Source organism: Silene latifolia, chromosome 10, assembly GCF_048544455.1.
Source record: "Silene latifolia isolate original U9 population chromosome 10, ASM4854445v1, whole genome shotgun sequence".
Classification (NCBI taxonomy): Eukaryota; Viridiplantae; Streptophyta; class Magnoliopsida; order Caryophyllales; family Caryophyllaceae; genus Silene; species Silene latifolia.
In genome coordinates, this window is record NC_133535.1 from 49783793 (window position 1) to 49800651 (window position 16859).

Sequence of the window (16859 nt, forward strand, 5' to 3'; positions counted from 1 at the left end):
GTACACCTTGCTCATTTAACTGTAAGTACTATATTTAAAAATAAGAACTAAGGATATAATGCTTTTGTTAGCTAAAGAATGAAATTTGATAGGTATTTTCTATAAACATAAACAGGGAGCTGTTTACGGGCACTACCTCAACAGTAAAGGTTATGCAAGTGGGGCGAAAGTACAGGACTATGTGCTGACAAATGTCGCCTTTGATTGGCAAACAAAAGAGTTGAACCTGGATTGTGGATTATTCATGATGTTCCACATGATGTTTTTTGTGGGTGAAGATTTTAAATGTGAACCGAACGATCAAAAGAAGAGAAGCGGTTGTACGGGGGGGAGATTGCAGCAACGCTTGTGTTGAGCGATTTAAATAAATGTAGGAGTCAGGTCCTGAGGAAGGTTACAAACCTTAATGCAATCAAAGGGACACTGTTGCCTAAATTAGTAGCAAAGAGGAAAGCAGCAAGCAAAAGAAAGAGAGGGAAAGGTGGGAAAAAGAATGTTCAAACTCCCGTGTACAAAAAAAAAAAAACAGGTTATTTTCTTCAACACTGACTTATTTTAATTATATATAAGCATTATATATTCAAATAACAAAAATAAATATTTTTGTAGGTGTGGTAGAAGATGGTTCTGCGATGTGTGGTGGGAAGCGAGGAGGGGGAAATCGGATGGCCTTGGTAGCACATACAACCGTGGTGTGGCGATTCTAACGTGGAGGTCGTCTCAAGGTTTATGAAGGCTAACAAATCACTGTGTGCAAAAATGTTGACAATGAGGAAACAAGTGCTTGACTCATCGCCTATTGGACGACCACGTTTCCCATTAGAGTATGTTTCGTGATACTTTGTTTCTTGAAGAGTGTAATATTGTTTTCAGAGTAGTGTGATATTGTTTGCACTATTTAAATTTGATGGTACTTTTATTTTATCATAACTCGCTATTTTTGTGATCTTGTTTCTTAAGGGATGTGATATTGTTTTTAGAGAAGTGTGATATTGTGTGCACTATTTTAATTTGGTTTGTGTTAATGTTTGGAGCAGGTGAGGTGGTTGCCAAATTCGGAATGATCAATATCTTGTCGAAACGATATATTGTCGTTGCTTCCAAATGAGCATGTCGAGCAATGTGATTGAATGTTGGTCCCTCATTCTCAACCATATTGAGCACACGAAAAAATGTGAAACAAGTGTGATGTTTTTTGGGATTCGACACATGGTAAGTTGTCCATTTAGTTTGTTTAAATATAATCACTCTTTAAAACAAAAATAGGACTTGTAACATATATATTCAAAACAGGAAATTAAAACCGAAGGAGCTGGAGACAGGGAATTGATTAAAGAAAAGATGTTTGAAGAATGGGACGAATTCATTAGAAGAAACACGGTTCCCTCGTAACCTGCAAGCGATCTGTTTTTATTCCAATGGTATGGAAAGAGCATTATTTCGTGTTTGTATAAATTTCAAAACCGAGACAAAGTGGAAGTCTTTGGACAACACAGAGTACCCCGATCGGGAGCAAACACAAATACACAAAGTTGTAGATTTGGTGGTATGATTAATTGATAGTTCTTTAAAGTATTGTTTGTAAAGTAACATTGAAATAATGGATTTTCTGTGTTTGTGAAATTATTACTAATGGTGAACCGTAATATTGTAGGCGGAGCACATGAGTGACTACTTAGCAAAGAAGAAAGTGGAAAGAGCAGATGATATAATAACGTTTGATGTTGTCAACATCAACTTCCCTTGGCAAAAGACAGAGATGAACAATACCGAGTCTGGGAACTTCTTAATGATGCACATGATTCGATATGAGGGTGTAATGTTTGAAGCCGACTGAACCAAAAAGTGTATAGGCGATACTATCGGCTAGAAATGGCAAAGATTGCTTTTAGGCGACATAAATGAGAACAGAACACCTTTGATCGAAAAAGTAAAAGAATTTTCAGATGGGAAGGATGAAATATGGAAGACATTGAAGCAACAGAGGAAAAACAACGAAAAGGCGAAAGGGAAGCGAAAGAGGAAGTACCAATAGCGAGAAGTTCAAACAAAAGAGAATGCGATGTTGTTGTGGAGGAGGCAAATAAAGAAGATGTTCCTAAAAACAAAGAAAGGAGGATTGTACTAAGAAACCGATTATTAACACAGAATTGCCAATTCTTCGGCAATCTCCTAGGAAAAGGTAAAAACAATTTACAGTTGTATATACAAAAAGATAGATAGTAATTATGACAAAGGTGTCCAGAAATAATAAATGACTGTTGGTATGGATATGCTTTACTGAGAGGAGCCGATTCCGAAAAGATCTTGAAGATCGTAGGAACGAGCCCGCAGTAACATACAAACGTGGTAGAATTAAGACCGTTGCAAATCAAGAACCGCGGAGAGGAAGAGGAAGGAATTAGGATTACTATATTTGTTAGAACGAAGTTGTAATTAAAGTAAAGGCTATGTAATGGTAGTACAAAACTGATGCTAATTAAACTAAAAACGAATTTAATGGTAACTTTTTATAATGGTAAAGTATTGATGCTTATTTTGGATGTCATCTAACCGATGCTAAAGTGTGATATTATTTCACGTTTGGTGTGATATTGTGTAATAGTTCTTTGTGATATTGCTTCTCAATATCACACAGGGCTAAAACAATACCACATTGTTTACTTTTAAATATCACTATGGATATGGATTGTTAAATCTCACGTTGATATTGTTTTTAGAATGTTGTGATATTGTTGTGTACACAGGTTGATATTGCTTCTCAGTATCGCACAGTATGTTAAACAATATCACTTGAATGTATAAACAATATCACAATATGAATATGTTAGTTTAAGTCTTACGTTGATATTGTTTTCACTATGTTGTGATATTGTTGTGTACACAAGTTGATATTGTGTTAGAAAACTGCCATATTATGAACTGCCATATTTTGACAACACACAAAACACAAGATGTGAAAATCTTAAAGCAAAAGGCATATATAATACTCCTGATGTAGTGATACTGTTTAGAGTAAGATGTGAAATATATAAATGTAAGGTGTGATATTGTTTCTCAGTATCACAAAATACAAAAACAAGACAACTGAGACAAATAAAATAATCAAATACTATCCGAGTACGAGTACTTTCTATTAAAAATAAAGTATAATCTATACTTTAATGAATGTTGTAGGCTATATTAATATACTAGTCATATAGAATGTCGTCTATTTGTTGCTGCTATAATTAATGAGCGCCATCAACAAAAACTCCTTCGACCGATCAACCATCATCAGCATCATCCTCATCTGAACTACCCTGAAAACACAAAAAGGTGAAACAGTGATATTATTTTATATAAGGAGTGATATTATTTCAAATGAAGTGTGATATTGTTTCTATCTCAGAACAATTACAAACAATATCACATTCTGTTACCCTCAAGCAGTGATACTGTGTACTATAAAAGTGTGATATTATTTCTAACAGTATGTGGTATTGTTTCTTAAATTACCAGGAAAATATAAAAGAAAGTTAAGACAGATGTGTTGACACATTCTGTTATCCTCAAATAATATCACATTCTGGTATCGTCAAATAGTGATACTGTTTAGCATAAGATGTGATATTATTTTAAATAACATATGGTATTGTTTCTGACTCGTGACCATACAGCATAGATAAAAAGTTTCATACATAGACTGTTCATGGTGAACATACCTTATTGTCGGCATCAGGTACAAAAGCATTAGGACGATTCGTTTATCATGGTGAGCCATTTGTTTGCAATTACGACAAAGCCTTTTAGGCTTCTCCGCTTTAGCTATGCATTGTTGCTTTTTGGAGATCATTCTCTTCCCGCTACCCTTGTTCTTTGCCTGACGAGGTGGTAAAATCCTCACCTCAGTTGAGGAACTGCACCCAAGAAGCATCTCCAACTCCTGCTCTTTGGTCATTGACTCTGATTGCGGATTGAGTTTCACCCTGAATTGTTTAAGGGTGTCAACAAGATCAGTGATCTCCTTCGTAGGCACATTCTTGAGCACACTGATGGTCGCGTAGAACTCTGACCATAACTTGCACATTTCCATCTTTCGTAAATCAGTGGCATCAAAATCCTCGATTAACTCACCATGTGGACCATAAAGAGGGATCTTATGTGCATTCTTGGTCCACCGCATAAGAATGTATTTATCGGGCAAAGTGTGGACTTGTTTTCCAGAGTAAACCCAGATAATGTGTCTACAAATAATACCCTTCCTGTTGAACAACTTGCAAGAACATTCAGCGTCATTCGTTAGAGAATTGTAGACGACTTGGTAGGTCTTCTCGTGTTTTGGCATCAAAGAATACCAATTAATTCTACACCGTTTGCAGGTGGTGTGAAGCCACCAACACTAAGGGAACAAATAGAAGCGAAGCTTCTACTTGAAAATCGAGAAAGCGACATTTGTATAAACCTTGGAAGCATGAGCTTCCAACTTAAGAGAAGTCGCTAATTGTGGAAGAGTACAATCATCGTCTCTATCAAGTTGTTTTTGAGTATGGCGCTGTACATCAATGGCACTTTGAAACCGCATCAAGAATTCAACAAGTGTACCATGTGCATTTTCAAAACGCTTGAAAAAATTATTCTGACTCTCAGAACGTTGAGTTGTTCGTAATAGACAACCCATAGGAACATCACGAAAATAAGCTGGGATCCATTTCCTCCTTTTTCTAAACATGGTTGACAACCAGGAATTACCATCAAGATTATGCTCATTGACCAACTGACACCACTTTTCTTCAAATTCAAGAGGTTCTAACTCAAAGATCCCAAACAATAGCATTCAAACGGTGACAAAATCGGTCTCTCTCGAAATTGCAGGCCCAACCTTATCAGTAACCTTTTGCATGATATGCCACATGCAATATCTGCGCTTAGCATGTTTGAAGACAAAGACGCAAACCCGGCTTTATTCCAACACACCGATCGGTTATTATACAGGTGTGGCTCTCGTTGTCCCATAGCATCAAGGAACTTTTGAAAGACCCATGTGAAAGAATCTTCATCCTCATGAAATAGCAACGCAACGAAGCAAAAATGTAATCGACCTTTTGTGGTGGTCTACGCCAGTAAAAGGAGTGAAAAGCATACAATACTTATTCGTACTGTAAGTTGGATCGTAAGTGATGTAATCACCAAACAAAGCATAGTTTCTACGAGACTCTGCATCACACCAAAACGCACGAAACAAGCATTTACCAGAATCCACCTCATAAGCAAAGTAAAAACCTTCAGTGGTATCACGTTTATCCTCAAAATAGTTAACAAACAGTTGAGCATCCCGGTCTCCTATGAAACATTTGATATCCCTTCCAAAATTCTTAAAATCAACAAGTTGAGCTCCAACATTCTCATAGCCATCTACATATTCCTTGACATTTCTAAATGCCCTTGTTGGCCCTTGATTAACCCTTGAATGATCAATAATTGTCTTTTTATGGTAAAGATGGAGGTGCCTGTGTTTTTTTTGAAACTGCTGATTTCTAAGTGAACAAAGACGGTGATTATGCCACTCACGAAACTGAAAAACAACATAACCATCCCCATTATAGCGAAACTCAATCATAGCAAAGACAACCAATCCTAGTTAATTTAGTGTTCCTGATATCAAAAGGCCTGGAGTTGCTGCTCCTTTCCACTATCTAAAACAGTAGCCTTCCTCTTACGATCTCTAAAACCTTCACGGTTGCAAACTACAAATTTATACTTCACATCACCAGAAACAGACCTTTTTTGAGAAGACTTCCTAGGTTCAAAACCACATGCTTCTGCATAAACATCATAAAAACTAATAGCTTCTTCCAACGTCCCAAACAACTGGCCAATATAAGGTTTAAATTCAGGTGCAACATTCCTTGTCCACAATTCACTACCACCAGGTGTGGAGTCCAAAAGTAGTTGATGCACACGAGAAGGAACAAAATGTTGTTCAACATGTGGAGTAGAACTAGATGCATCGGTGGTTCAATCGGAAGAGTAGAAGTAAGTGAAGACTCAACAATATCATTACTATCTTTAGAGGTAATGGCAGAGACATGAAGATCATTACAGGAAGAAGAGGTTACATTACTTGTTGGATCTGGCAAGAAAAGTGAAAGGTAAGATAACAAGAAAAAGTGTAAAAGATATGGACGAAAACAAAATCACACAAGTGGCTGAACAATATCACATATCTAGGGAAACAATATCACGTTGTGCCGGGAAAATATCACATATGAAGATGGAAAACGATATCACAAACAATGTTGCAGGAACAATATCACACAGGTGCCTGGACAATATCACATATTCAGGAAAACAATATCACGTACTCTGGAACAAATATCACACATGAAGTTGAAAAACAATATCACAAACGTGAATATACAATGTACATATCAACATAAACAATATCACCAGGTGTAGAAAACAATATCACATATTGAGAAAAATAAGAACGTCAATGAACAAAAAATATGTACCAAAAGTATGACGAACATGTGATTGAAAGCTGAAAGTACAAAATAAAGAGAGAATACGCAGAGATTTCAGAATACGCTGAAAGTACAAAATTAAGAAGAATAACATACCAGACATCACAATGAAGATTGAAGACGCAGAGATTTGAGCACGAAAACCTGGAAATCAAACAAAAACGAGCCGAATTTTAAAGAAGCACAAAATTAAATTGAAAATAATAAATAAATAAGAAGAAACAGACTAAGATAAGAACGAAGGCGGAACATAAGGACGAAAAACGGCAATTACGTACCTGAACAAAGGAAATAATTGAAATAATATGATAATTGTGAAGAATGAGCAGCAAAACCTGGAAATAAAACAAAAAAACGTACCGAATTTGAGGAAACACAAAATTAAATTGAAAATAACAAACAAAAGCAAGATGAAATTCAAATTATAAAAAGGAAAGAAGAACAAACAGAGTAATGTTAGGACGTATTCGAAATTTAGGGACGAAAAACGCCAATTACGTGCACTCCGAACAAACGAACTAATTGGAATAATATGATAATTGTGAAGAATGACGACGAAAAACGGAGATGACGCCTAAATTCTAGGGTTTTCGAGCTCAACAATGGAGGAAGAAGCAACAAGAGAGAGAGAAATTGAAGGGAGAAGCAAATACGGTACGAGAGAGAGAATTTGAAAGGAGGAAATAACGGTATTGATGTAAAACATAGTTTATATAGGCAGCTGTTAAATTACTAATTTGCCCTTCCTTGTTTCCACCCTAAATACCTATCATAGTATTAATCCTCAATCCTCAAATATATAACTAATACTCACATGATCCCATTCCTATATATATATATATATATATATATATATATATATATATATATATATATATATATATATATATATATATATATATATATATATATATATATATATATATATACATACATATATAGTGTCAAGTTCTCCTAAGTCCCTTATATCTATTGAGTCCCTAAGTCTTCATATGGGCCTTTGGATGAAGGAGATGGAGGGAGTAGATTACATCTCAATGGAGGGCTAGAAATACATCTAGCTAATCTCCCTTCCTAATCACTCTTAATCTCCTCCTCATTCTTATCATTCATTCATTCACTACTCTCTCATTCATTAATTCCAAAACAAAAACCACATCTCTCTCATTCTCTCTTCCTCTCATCACCCAAAAAAAAACCAAAACAAAAAAAAAAACCGACCACCCTTCCTCACTCCCCTCCAACAACAACCCCAACCACTCCCGTCCAACAACCACCCCAACCACTCCCGTCCAACAGCCACCACAACTCACCTTCACCCCACAACAACCACGACAACCACCTTCACCCCACGACAACCCACAGCCCCACAACAACCACGACGCGGCCCCACCCACGAACACACTACTGCCGCCACACCCAATACTGCCGCCACACCCACTACTGCCGCCATACCCGCAACCACAATCAACCAACGCCTTTTCCGTTTAGATCTTGTTTTCATTTATTTTGTTTTCTGAGATTTGTTTTTAATTTCGTTTTTTGATTTCGTTTTTATCGTTTGTATTTTTCTGAGATCTTGTTTTCATTTATTTCGTTTTTGATTACATTTTTATCGTTTGTATTTTTCGTTTTTATCGTTTGTATTTTTCGTTTTTATCGTTTATTTTGTTTTCTGAGATCTTGTACTTTGTTTTCATTTATTTCGTTTTTATCGTGGGTGTATTTATCGTTTTTATCGTTTTTGATTTCGTTTTTTTTTTGTGCATTTTTTAATTATTAAATTTCAGATCTCGGTTTATTTTGTGAATTTCAGATGGGTTTGAATTATTGAATTTCATATTCGTTTTTTTTTTGTGCATTTTTTAATTTCTATTTTTTTTGTGTCGTTTTCATATTTTGATTTGGTTTTTTGATATCCTTGTTGTGTATTTTCCCTTTAAATTACCAATTTTTTATTTTGCATATCTATTTGGTTTTATTTTTTCAGATTTGTTGGTTTTTATATTTTATGTCTAGTATTGTTGATTTTTTTGCTAGCTATACGGACTATATTTTTTCAGATTTGTTATTTAAAATCTCGTCTTATTATATTGTCTTGTTTTATATTTTACAAATCACGCCTTGTTAATATCCGTCTTGTTAGTATATTAAAATTACACTTTTTTTTGTTAAAATTACATTTATTTCTGTTACAATTATACTTTTATCCGCTAAAATTACACTTTTTCTTATTAAAGTTACAATTACACTTTTTTTGGTTAAAATTACACTTATTGCTGTTACAATTACACTTTTTTTTTGGTTAAAATTACACTTATTGTTGTTATAATTACACTTTTTTCCTATTAAAATTACACTTTTTCCTATTAAAATTATACTTTTTCTCGTTGAATTACACTTTTTCTTGTCACAATTACACTTTTTCTTCTTACAATTACACTTTTTTTTGTTACAATTACACTTTTTATGTTAAAATTACACTCAATTCTGTTACAATTACACTTTTTCCTGTTAAAATTACACTTTTTCTTGTTGGAATTACACTTTTTCTTGTTAAAATTACACTTTTTCTTGTTGGAATTACACTTTTTCTTGTTACAATTACACTTTTTTTGTTACAATTACACTTTTTCTTCTTACAATTACACTTTTTTTGTTACAATTACACTTTTTTTGTTACAATTACACTTTTTATGTTAAAATTACACTCAATTCTGTTACAATTATACTTTTTCCTGTTAAAATTACACTTTTTCTTGTTGGAATTACATTTTTTTCCTTTAAAATTACACCTTTCTACTTTAAAATTACACTTTTTTCGGTTAAAATTACACTTTTTCTTGTTAAAATTACACTTATCTCTATTAACGACTAAAGTTACACTCTTGTACAATTTGGACTAACTAATTTGGACAATTTGGACAATATGGACTAACTAATTTGGACTATTTGGACTATTTGTACTAACTAATTTGGACAATTTGGACAATTTGGACAATATGGACTAACTAATTTGGACTATTTGGACGAACTAATGGAGTTATTTACGACTAAATTGAATACAATATTTACAACTAAATTTGGACTAAAATTATACAATTTTGGACTAAAAATACAATTTTGGACTGAAAATACACTATTTACGAATAATTTTGAACTAATAATACACTATTTACGACTAAATTTAGAATAAAATTACACATTTGAACTAAAGTTACACAATTCATTTATTTTGAGTCATTTAGATTGTGCAATTTCAATCATTGTCCACCAAAGTGTAACTTAGTAAATTGATAGTGTGTTTATCTTTTATCATTTTATGAGTGTAATTATAGTCCACAAAAGTGTAATTTTAGTCCAAAAAAGTGTAATTTTAGTCTACAAATGTGTAACTTTAATCCACAAATGTATAACTTTAGTCTACAAAAGTGTAATTTTAGTCCACGGAAGTGTAATTTTAGTCCAAATTGTATAACTATATTCCAAATTTGTGTATCTTTAGTCCAAATTGTGTAAATTACAAATAACTCCATTAGTTAGTCCAAATTGTGTAATTTTAGTCCAAATTTGTGTAACTTCAGTCCAAATTGTTCTAGCTTTAATCCAAAAGCGTACTTTAGTCATTGAGAGGGTAACCTTAGTAGAGATAAGTGTAACTTTAATAATAGAGATAAATGTAACTTTAATGAAGACAAGTGTAATTTTAACAGAAAAAAGTGTAATTTTAACGAGAAAAAGTGTAATTTTAACCGGAAAAAAAAAAGTGTAATTTTAACGAAAAAAAGTGTAATTTTAACAGAAAAAAGTGTAATTTTAACGGAAAAAGTGTAATTTTAACGTTAAAAATGTAATTTTAATGAAAAAAAAGCGTGATTTTAACCGAAAAAAGTGTAATTTTAACGGACAAAAGTGTAATTTTAACGGACAAAAGAGTAATTTTAACCGAAAAAGTGTAATTTTAACCGAACAAGTAAGTTTAATAGATCCTAAATCACACAATACCAAGACAAAATTTTAAATACTAAATTTGGCAAATATATATAACAAAACGGATATTAACAAAGTGATATCAACAAGAAAAAAGTAAAAAATGAGATTTCATAACTAATAGACTTAGTACTAAAATTTTAACCGGAAAAAAAAGTGTAATTTTAACACAAAAAAGTGTAATTTTAACGGAAAAAAGTGTATTTTTAACAAGGAAAAACTGTGATTTTAACCGAAAAAAGTGTAATTTTAACGGAAAAAAGTGTAATTTTAACGGACAAAAGTGTAATTTTAACCGAAAAAGTGTAATTTTAACCGAACAAGTAAGTTTAATAGATCCTAAATCACACAATACCAAGACAAAATTTTAAATACGAAATTTGGCAAATATATATAACAAGACGGATATTAACAAAGTGATATCAACAAGAAAAAAAAGTAAAAAAATGAGATTTCATAAGTAATTGATTTAGTACTAAAATCACACTATAATTTGTAAGAATGTCAAAAACCGGAAAAAAAAATACCAAAACATCAAAATTGAAAAAAAAACGGAAATGAAAAAAAAAAGGGTCAATGAAAATTGATCTATTGTAATAGATCTAAGATTAAAATTTAAAAAAACTCACAAATTTAAAACAATATTATATAGCAAGAAGATATAAGGATAAAAAAACAACAAAATAAAAATAAAAAGAACACCCAAAAATCAAGTTAAAAAAAAAAAAAAAAAAAAAAAATGACGTTGGGGCGGCGGCGGTGGTGGTGACAGCGGCGGTGGCGGTTGGCGACTGTGGTGGTTTCCGGTTGGTGGTGGTAGGTGGATGGTGAATGAGGAAAAGATGAGTAAATGATTTATTTGGATTTTTTGGGTTTTTTATTTGTTTGGTTTTTTGGGTTTTTTTTTTCTTGGTTTTTTTTGAGAGAATATGGAGAAGTGAGATATAGAGAGAGAATGAGGAGATGTGATAATGAGTTGGTGAATGAAAGATGAGGAGGATTAATGTAGTTAATGAGAAAATTAGAGGAAGATGGACAAATTAGAGCATTAACCTTAATTTTTTTGTTCTCATCTAAGCCCTCCATTTCCAAGATCCAAAGGCTCACAATGAGACTTATGGACTCAAATGTAAGAGGTGGACTCATTTGATCTTATTACTATATATATATATATATATATATACATATATATATATATACATATATACATATATACATATATACATATATACATATATACATATATACATATATACATATATACATATATACATATATACATATATACATATATATAAATTTGTAGGGGTATGGGTATTGGTCTCATATCTTACTCATCTCATACCCAAGTTTTTATAAGAGTAAATTAAAAATTACTATCTTTTAAAATCAAATTTTTTAAAATTACTCCCTTATATAATTTTTTTCTAAAATTACTCCCTTAAAATGCACTTTTATTAAAAATTGCTTCAAAACACCAACTTAAGTTACTTATTCCGTCATATTATGAACTTATTTCATTCGTGTCTTAACCAATTTATACTTTGAAACATATAACAACTAGTTTTATACCCGTGCAGAAAATGCACGGCGGGTTGCTTTTGAGAACATAAAATATATTAATGTTAATTATATATGTATATTATTAGACGTCATATTTTAAACTAATACTAACTAATTTAAATTTATTTGGCTAGCAAGAGAAACCATAGACCAACTAAAAATATTGGATAGCCCATCCCCATAAATGTACAGAATTTATATAAAAAACGGTGAGTGAGATATTGTTAATAAGACATGTTATAACAAATTAACAACATGGTTGAACAATATCCATTTTCCGATTCGATTCAAAGTAATATTAAAAAAAAAATCGATATTTGTTCCAGAAAAGAAGTTCGAGTCGAATATCCATCCACTGTGTTTCAGATATAGGATTAGATACACATCCATTTCCAAAATTTCGGATATCCAACTTAAATGAATAAAAGAGTTTAGTATTACTCTATTTAGCAAGATAGGACAATTATTTTGTCAGTATTAGATATTTTGAATCGATATGTTATGTGAGATTTACCGGTTAAAGATTAATAAAGAAAAATATATTTACTTCGTTTGTACCAATTTAATCATTTGTTTGCCTTTTAAATTCTTTATAAGAGATATTTTAATTAAACGCAAACAAATAAGAAAAGGGAATATCTACATTCAAATGGTGTAAAATAAAGAAAAAATATTAATAGTCGATAAAACTCTTTTATATAACTCATTCAAATGCAAACAAACATAATAACTTTGGCGAGGAGATCTTATTTAATTTGAGGCCCAATATACTATTAATGTGAGCAAAATAAACCTAACTATCCGCCTCAAGCTACATAAATTTGGAGTATTTCATCTTTATGTTTTTCCCAGTTCATCCATATTCTTTAAATATATATTGCATGTATCCTTTGAAGGATAATTAATGGTAAAATTGATTTTTTTTGCTTATAAGGTTAATTTTTTTTTCTTCAATTTTATTTTTGAATTATTAAAAGTATTGTGTAAATCTGATGTTTATCATTTCCAACTTTTTATTATATTTTTTTATTACATTTAATCAAAATATTCTAATTTTATTGTGGATTTTTCTGTTTAACTTAGTTAATACTACTTGTGTATTTTCATCAATCTGCTTTTAATTTAGTTAAATTATGTCTTTAATTTTTATATCTTTTAATTTCGTGAATTTATATATCTGTCATTTTTTTTACCCTTTTTAATTCATCTGATAGAATTTTTTAAAATAATACATGTGTATTATTCTGAAAATTCCATGTTTTATATTTTTTTATCTTTTTCACCATAAGTCTTTTTAAATTTGATAGCTAAAGAATTGGGGGGATAATAGATTTTTGATAATTTGATAATAGTATAGCTAATTTTAAGAATACTCCTTATCAGACTTATAGAATAAGAATGGTTGAGAGAGTAATTAATTGTGGAGAGAGAATAATTAATTGGGTTAAATTTTGTGGGGGCCACTTTTGTTTTTCATTTGCTAAATTTCAGGAACCAATAGAAATCCAAGAAAAAACTCATCTTTTATACTATGTAGATGGAAAATAAGTTCAAAAACAGACGTAATAAGTCACCTGAATTGGAGTTTTGAAGCAATTTTTGATAAACGTGCATATTAAGGGAGTAATTTTAAAAACAATTATATAAGAGTGTAATTTTAGAAAACAGGATTTTAAAAGGGAGTAATTTTTAATTTACTCTTTTTATAAATAGAGTCATACCTGACCTGTATTTATAAGGGTCTAAAATAAGAAGATCCATACTCAACCCACTAGGATAAGATCCAAAAAACTTGGGTAGAGTTTCGAACCCACTGTTATCCCTACCAGGCTACCATGATCCATTGATCCATGCACATAAGCACATAACAACATTTATATTGTCACAGACAATGTTGTCAGGATCGGGATTCTACTTTGAATCGTTTGGGTTCCGTGAGATCGGATCGTGGGATCGTATCATAGGATCGTATGATTCTACGATTCTTGCTAATTTAGTCATGATTGATGGAAGAGATCTCACAATATGTAAATTAACTATAAAATAACATAAATGAAGTATTAATTATATAATTATAAAAGCCACTATCGTGTTTTTGAACAAAAGATTGATAATTCAACCGCTAATGACACCATTGCTAATTTACGGCAACTAAGGACCAAAATGTTGAAAAAATAGTGAAAGGGACAATTATAGTCTCGGACAACATACTAATATCAATACTATTGTTGAAAAAATAGTGACAGGGACGATTGGAGTCTTGGACAACATACTAATTCAACACTAGTCATCAAAGCTTATTTAGGGTTCATGGGTGATGAGTAATGATAGTAGATTGTTGAATGTTAAATTGGGAGTTAAGGTTCGTGGGTATTTGACAAAAGAAATAAAATTAGGAAGTTGAGTTTACGAGTTTAGGTGGTGCTTATTTTTACGTCTTTTTTACTTCATTTTTCTTATTCTTGTTAGTCAAACGGGTTAACATAACTAAGTGGCCACATAAGTCAATGAAAGAAAGGGAATTAAGAGTGTAATAGGCCTCAAAAAGTTGTAAGAACATGTGGCCCATTGGCTCATTACATGAAAAAGCATTTATTATAGACAAAACATAGAATCGTACGATTTTACAACAATTCTACGATTCTGACCGATTCTACCCCATAACGATCCTATGAGCGATTTGGATCGTTTATCGATTTTTGAATCGTAGAATCGTACGATTCTACGATCCGGATCACAATTTTAACAACATTGGTCACAGGAACTAGAGTAGAGTACAAGGCAATAATATAAACACACACATAAATCTTACGCCTTATACTTAAGGGCATATATTTAAAAGAGTTAATTAGATTTCACTTCTTTTAAAATCCATATTTTTAAAATTACTCCATTTTAAAATTTATTGCTAAAATTACTCCTTTAAGTTGCATTTTTTTTTTCTAAAATTGCTTCAAAACTCAAATTTAAGTGACGTATTTCCTCTATTTTTGAACTCTCACTCCATTTATCTACATAGTTCTACTATACATAAATTGGCTAAGTCGCAAACAGAACAAGTTCAAAAACAGACGAAATAAGTCACTTAAATTAGAATTTTGAAGCAATTTCAGAAAAAAAAATGCAATTTGAGGGAGTAATTTTTACAAAAAATTTCAAAATTAAATAATTATAACAATGTGAATTTCAGAAGGGTGTAAAATCTAATTAACTTTATTTAAAATTATTTGTTGGTATTGAAGCTTGGAAATTGTAATTCCGAACCATCCAATTTTTGTTCCATAATTCGACTCAATCTTTCAACCATCTCCACACTTAAAAGATTCATCCAATCACCCACTTCACCTTTCCTAAACAACCCTTGATTCTCAAAGTATAATATAGACTTCCCTTTCTTGTTAACCTCCAAATCCTTCATTTGATCGAAGCTACAAAGCTTCGAAATGGCGTCGACAACGCCATTTTCTTCTTCAGCAGCAGTAAAAGGGTACCCTAAAAAGTCAGCCAACTTCCTCAATTGAAAGGAAACATCACTCTTTAAGTCCTCATACTTTAAGAACATAACTTTTTCAGGTGCCCTTATGCTTTCTTCCCAATATTGAAGCATATGGTCCCAATATGGACCGTACCCTACATGCCCTTTACAATACATATCAAATGCCTCTTCCAAAGAAAATGGTCCTAGACAAGTAGGCCTAATTTTCTTCAAAAAATGCCAAATTGACACAAATGTATCATAAGGGTTCCTACAAATGTAAACAACCTTACATTTAGAGGTCACTATAGACCTAGGTAATGAATTGTAAGGCACATGGGATGAAAAAAGCCTAGGAGAAGGAATGTTTAAGAGATTAGGAAATTGATTGTTTGCATAAACTTTATACTCCAAGAAAGGCACAAGATCATGAGGGTTAGAGGTTAACAAAGGATGTGTCTTGGAGCCAATATCAAACTTGTTACGGTTAACCACCGCGAAAACAAGGGCTTTTAGCCAAGTGGTTCCCGATTTTGGAACCGTGGCAACCATAACATCATTATCAAGAGCTTCAAAATGGGTTTGTGCCATCATTATAGCTTGAATTTCCTTGGGTTGACACCAAAAACCTTGAAATAGGTAAAGATATGGAGTTCTCCACCCTATAACTCTTGGAAGTGAAAGTAGTATTTGCTTACATTCCTTTGAAATTCCTTCAAATTCATCCATTTCTTGAGAATTTTTTTCTATGGGAAAGTGTAGAGTGCCCATACTTTTTTTTTTTTTTTTTGTAGGTAAGAAAAGGTTGGTATAGAGAAGGGAAAATTAGAGAGATGTTGTATGTGTTTGTTGAAGTTGAAAAGCACGAGGATTTTTAGGCTATTTTTATAGTACGATTGATAGTGATCATGTTAACTATTCATAGAAATTCAACATTTTGCATGCATGACAAATACGGAGTACTATATAATATTTATGAGTTTGAGTGGGATACATGTATATATTCGAATGGTCCTACTTGAACAATAAATGACAAGCCGCAAAAGCAGAACGACCGAAATATAAGCAGTTGTTTACTTGTTTAGATCCCCGACCTGGAACTACTGAGTAGTACTTCAACTTTGAAGTATATCCCGTCCGTATAGAGTGGAATTACAAAAATTGAAGATAGTGAAGGATAATGATAAGGTGTTATCGGGTGGCGCCGAAATTGAATGTCACCCTCTCACATGCATCCTTTATTAAAAAGGTCATCACTTATTGCATGTGAGAGGGTGGCGCCGAGATTGAGTGTCATCCGGTGGCAGGGGCGAAGCCGGAATTCC

General features: G+C 32.1%; 2 protein-coding genes across 2 annotated transcripts; both read right to left on the minus strand.

Moving 5' to 3' along the window:
- Positions 1-3211: 3211 nt before the first annotated feature.
- Positions 3212-7279, minus strand: LOC141607560 (protein FAR1-RELATED SEQUENCE 5-like). The gene is made up of 9 exons (XM_074426912.1): positions 7273-7279; positions 6785-6841; positions 6603-6650; positions 5943-6112; positions 5650-5850; positions 5130-5554; positions 4413-4703; positions 3705-4244; positions 3212-3302 (listed from the first exon to the last, which is right to left on the minus strand). Exons 1-9 carry the CDS (start codon positions 7277-7279, stop codon positions 3212-3214), a joined length of 1830 nt encoding a protein of 609 aa, XP_074283013.1.
- A 7288-nt stretch (positions 7280-14567) lies between these two features.
- LOC141608983 (cytosolic sulfotransferase 15-like) lies at positions 14568-16467 on the minus strand. Its single transcript, XM_074428271.1, has one exon. The coding sequence runs from the start codon at positions 16303-16305 to the stop codon at positions 15283-15285; it is 1023 nt and encodes a 340-aa protein (XP_074284372.1). The 5' UTR covers positions 16306-16467; the 3' UTR covers positions 14568-15282.
- Between the last annotated feature and the right edge of the window lie 392 nt (positions 16468-16859).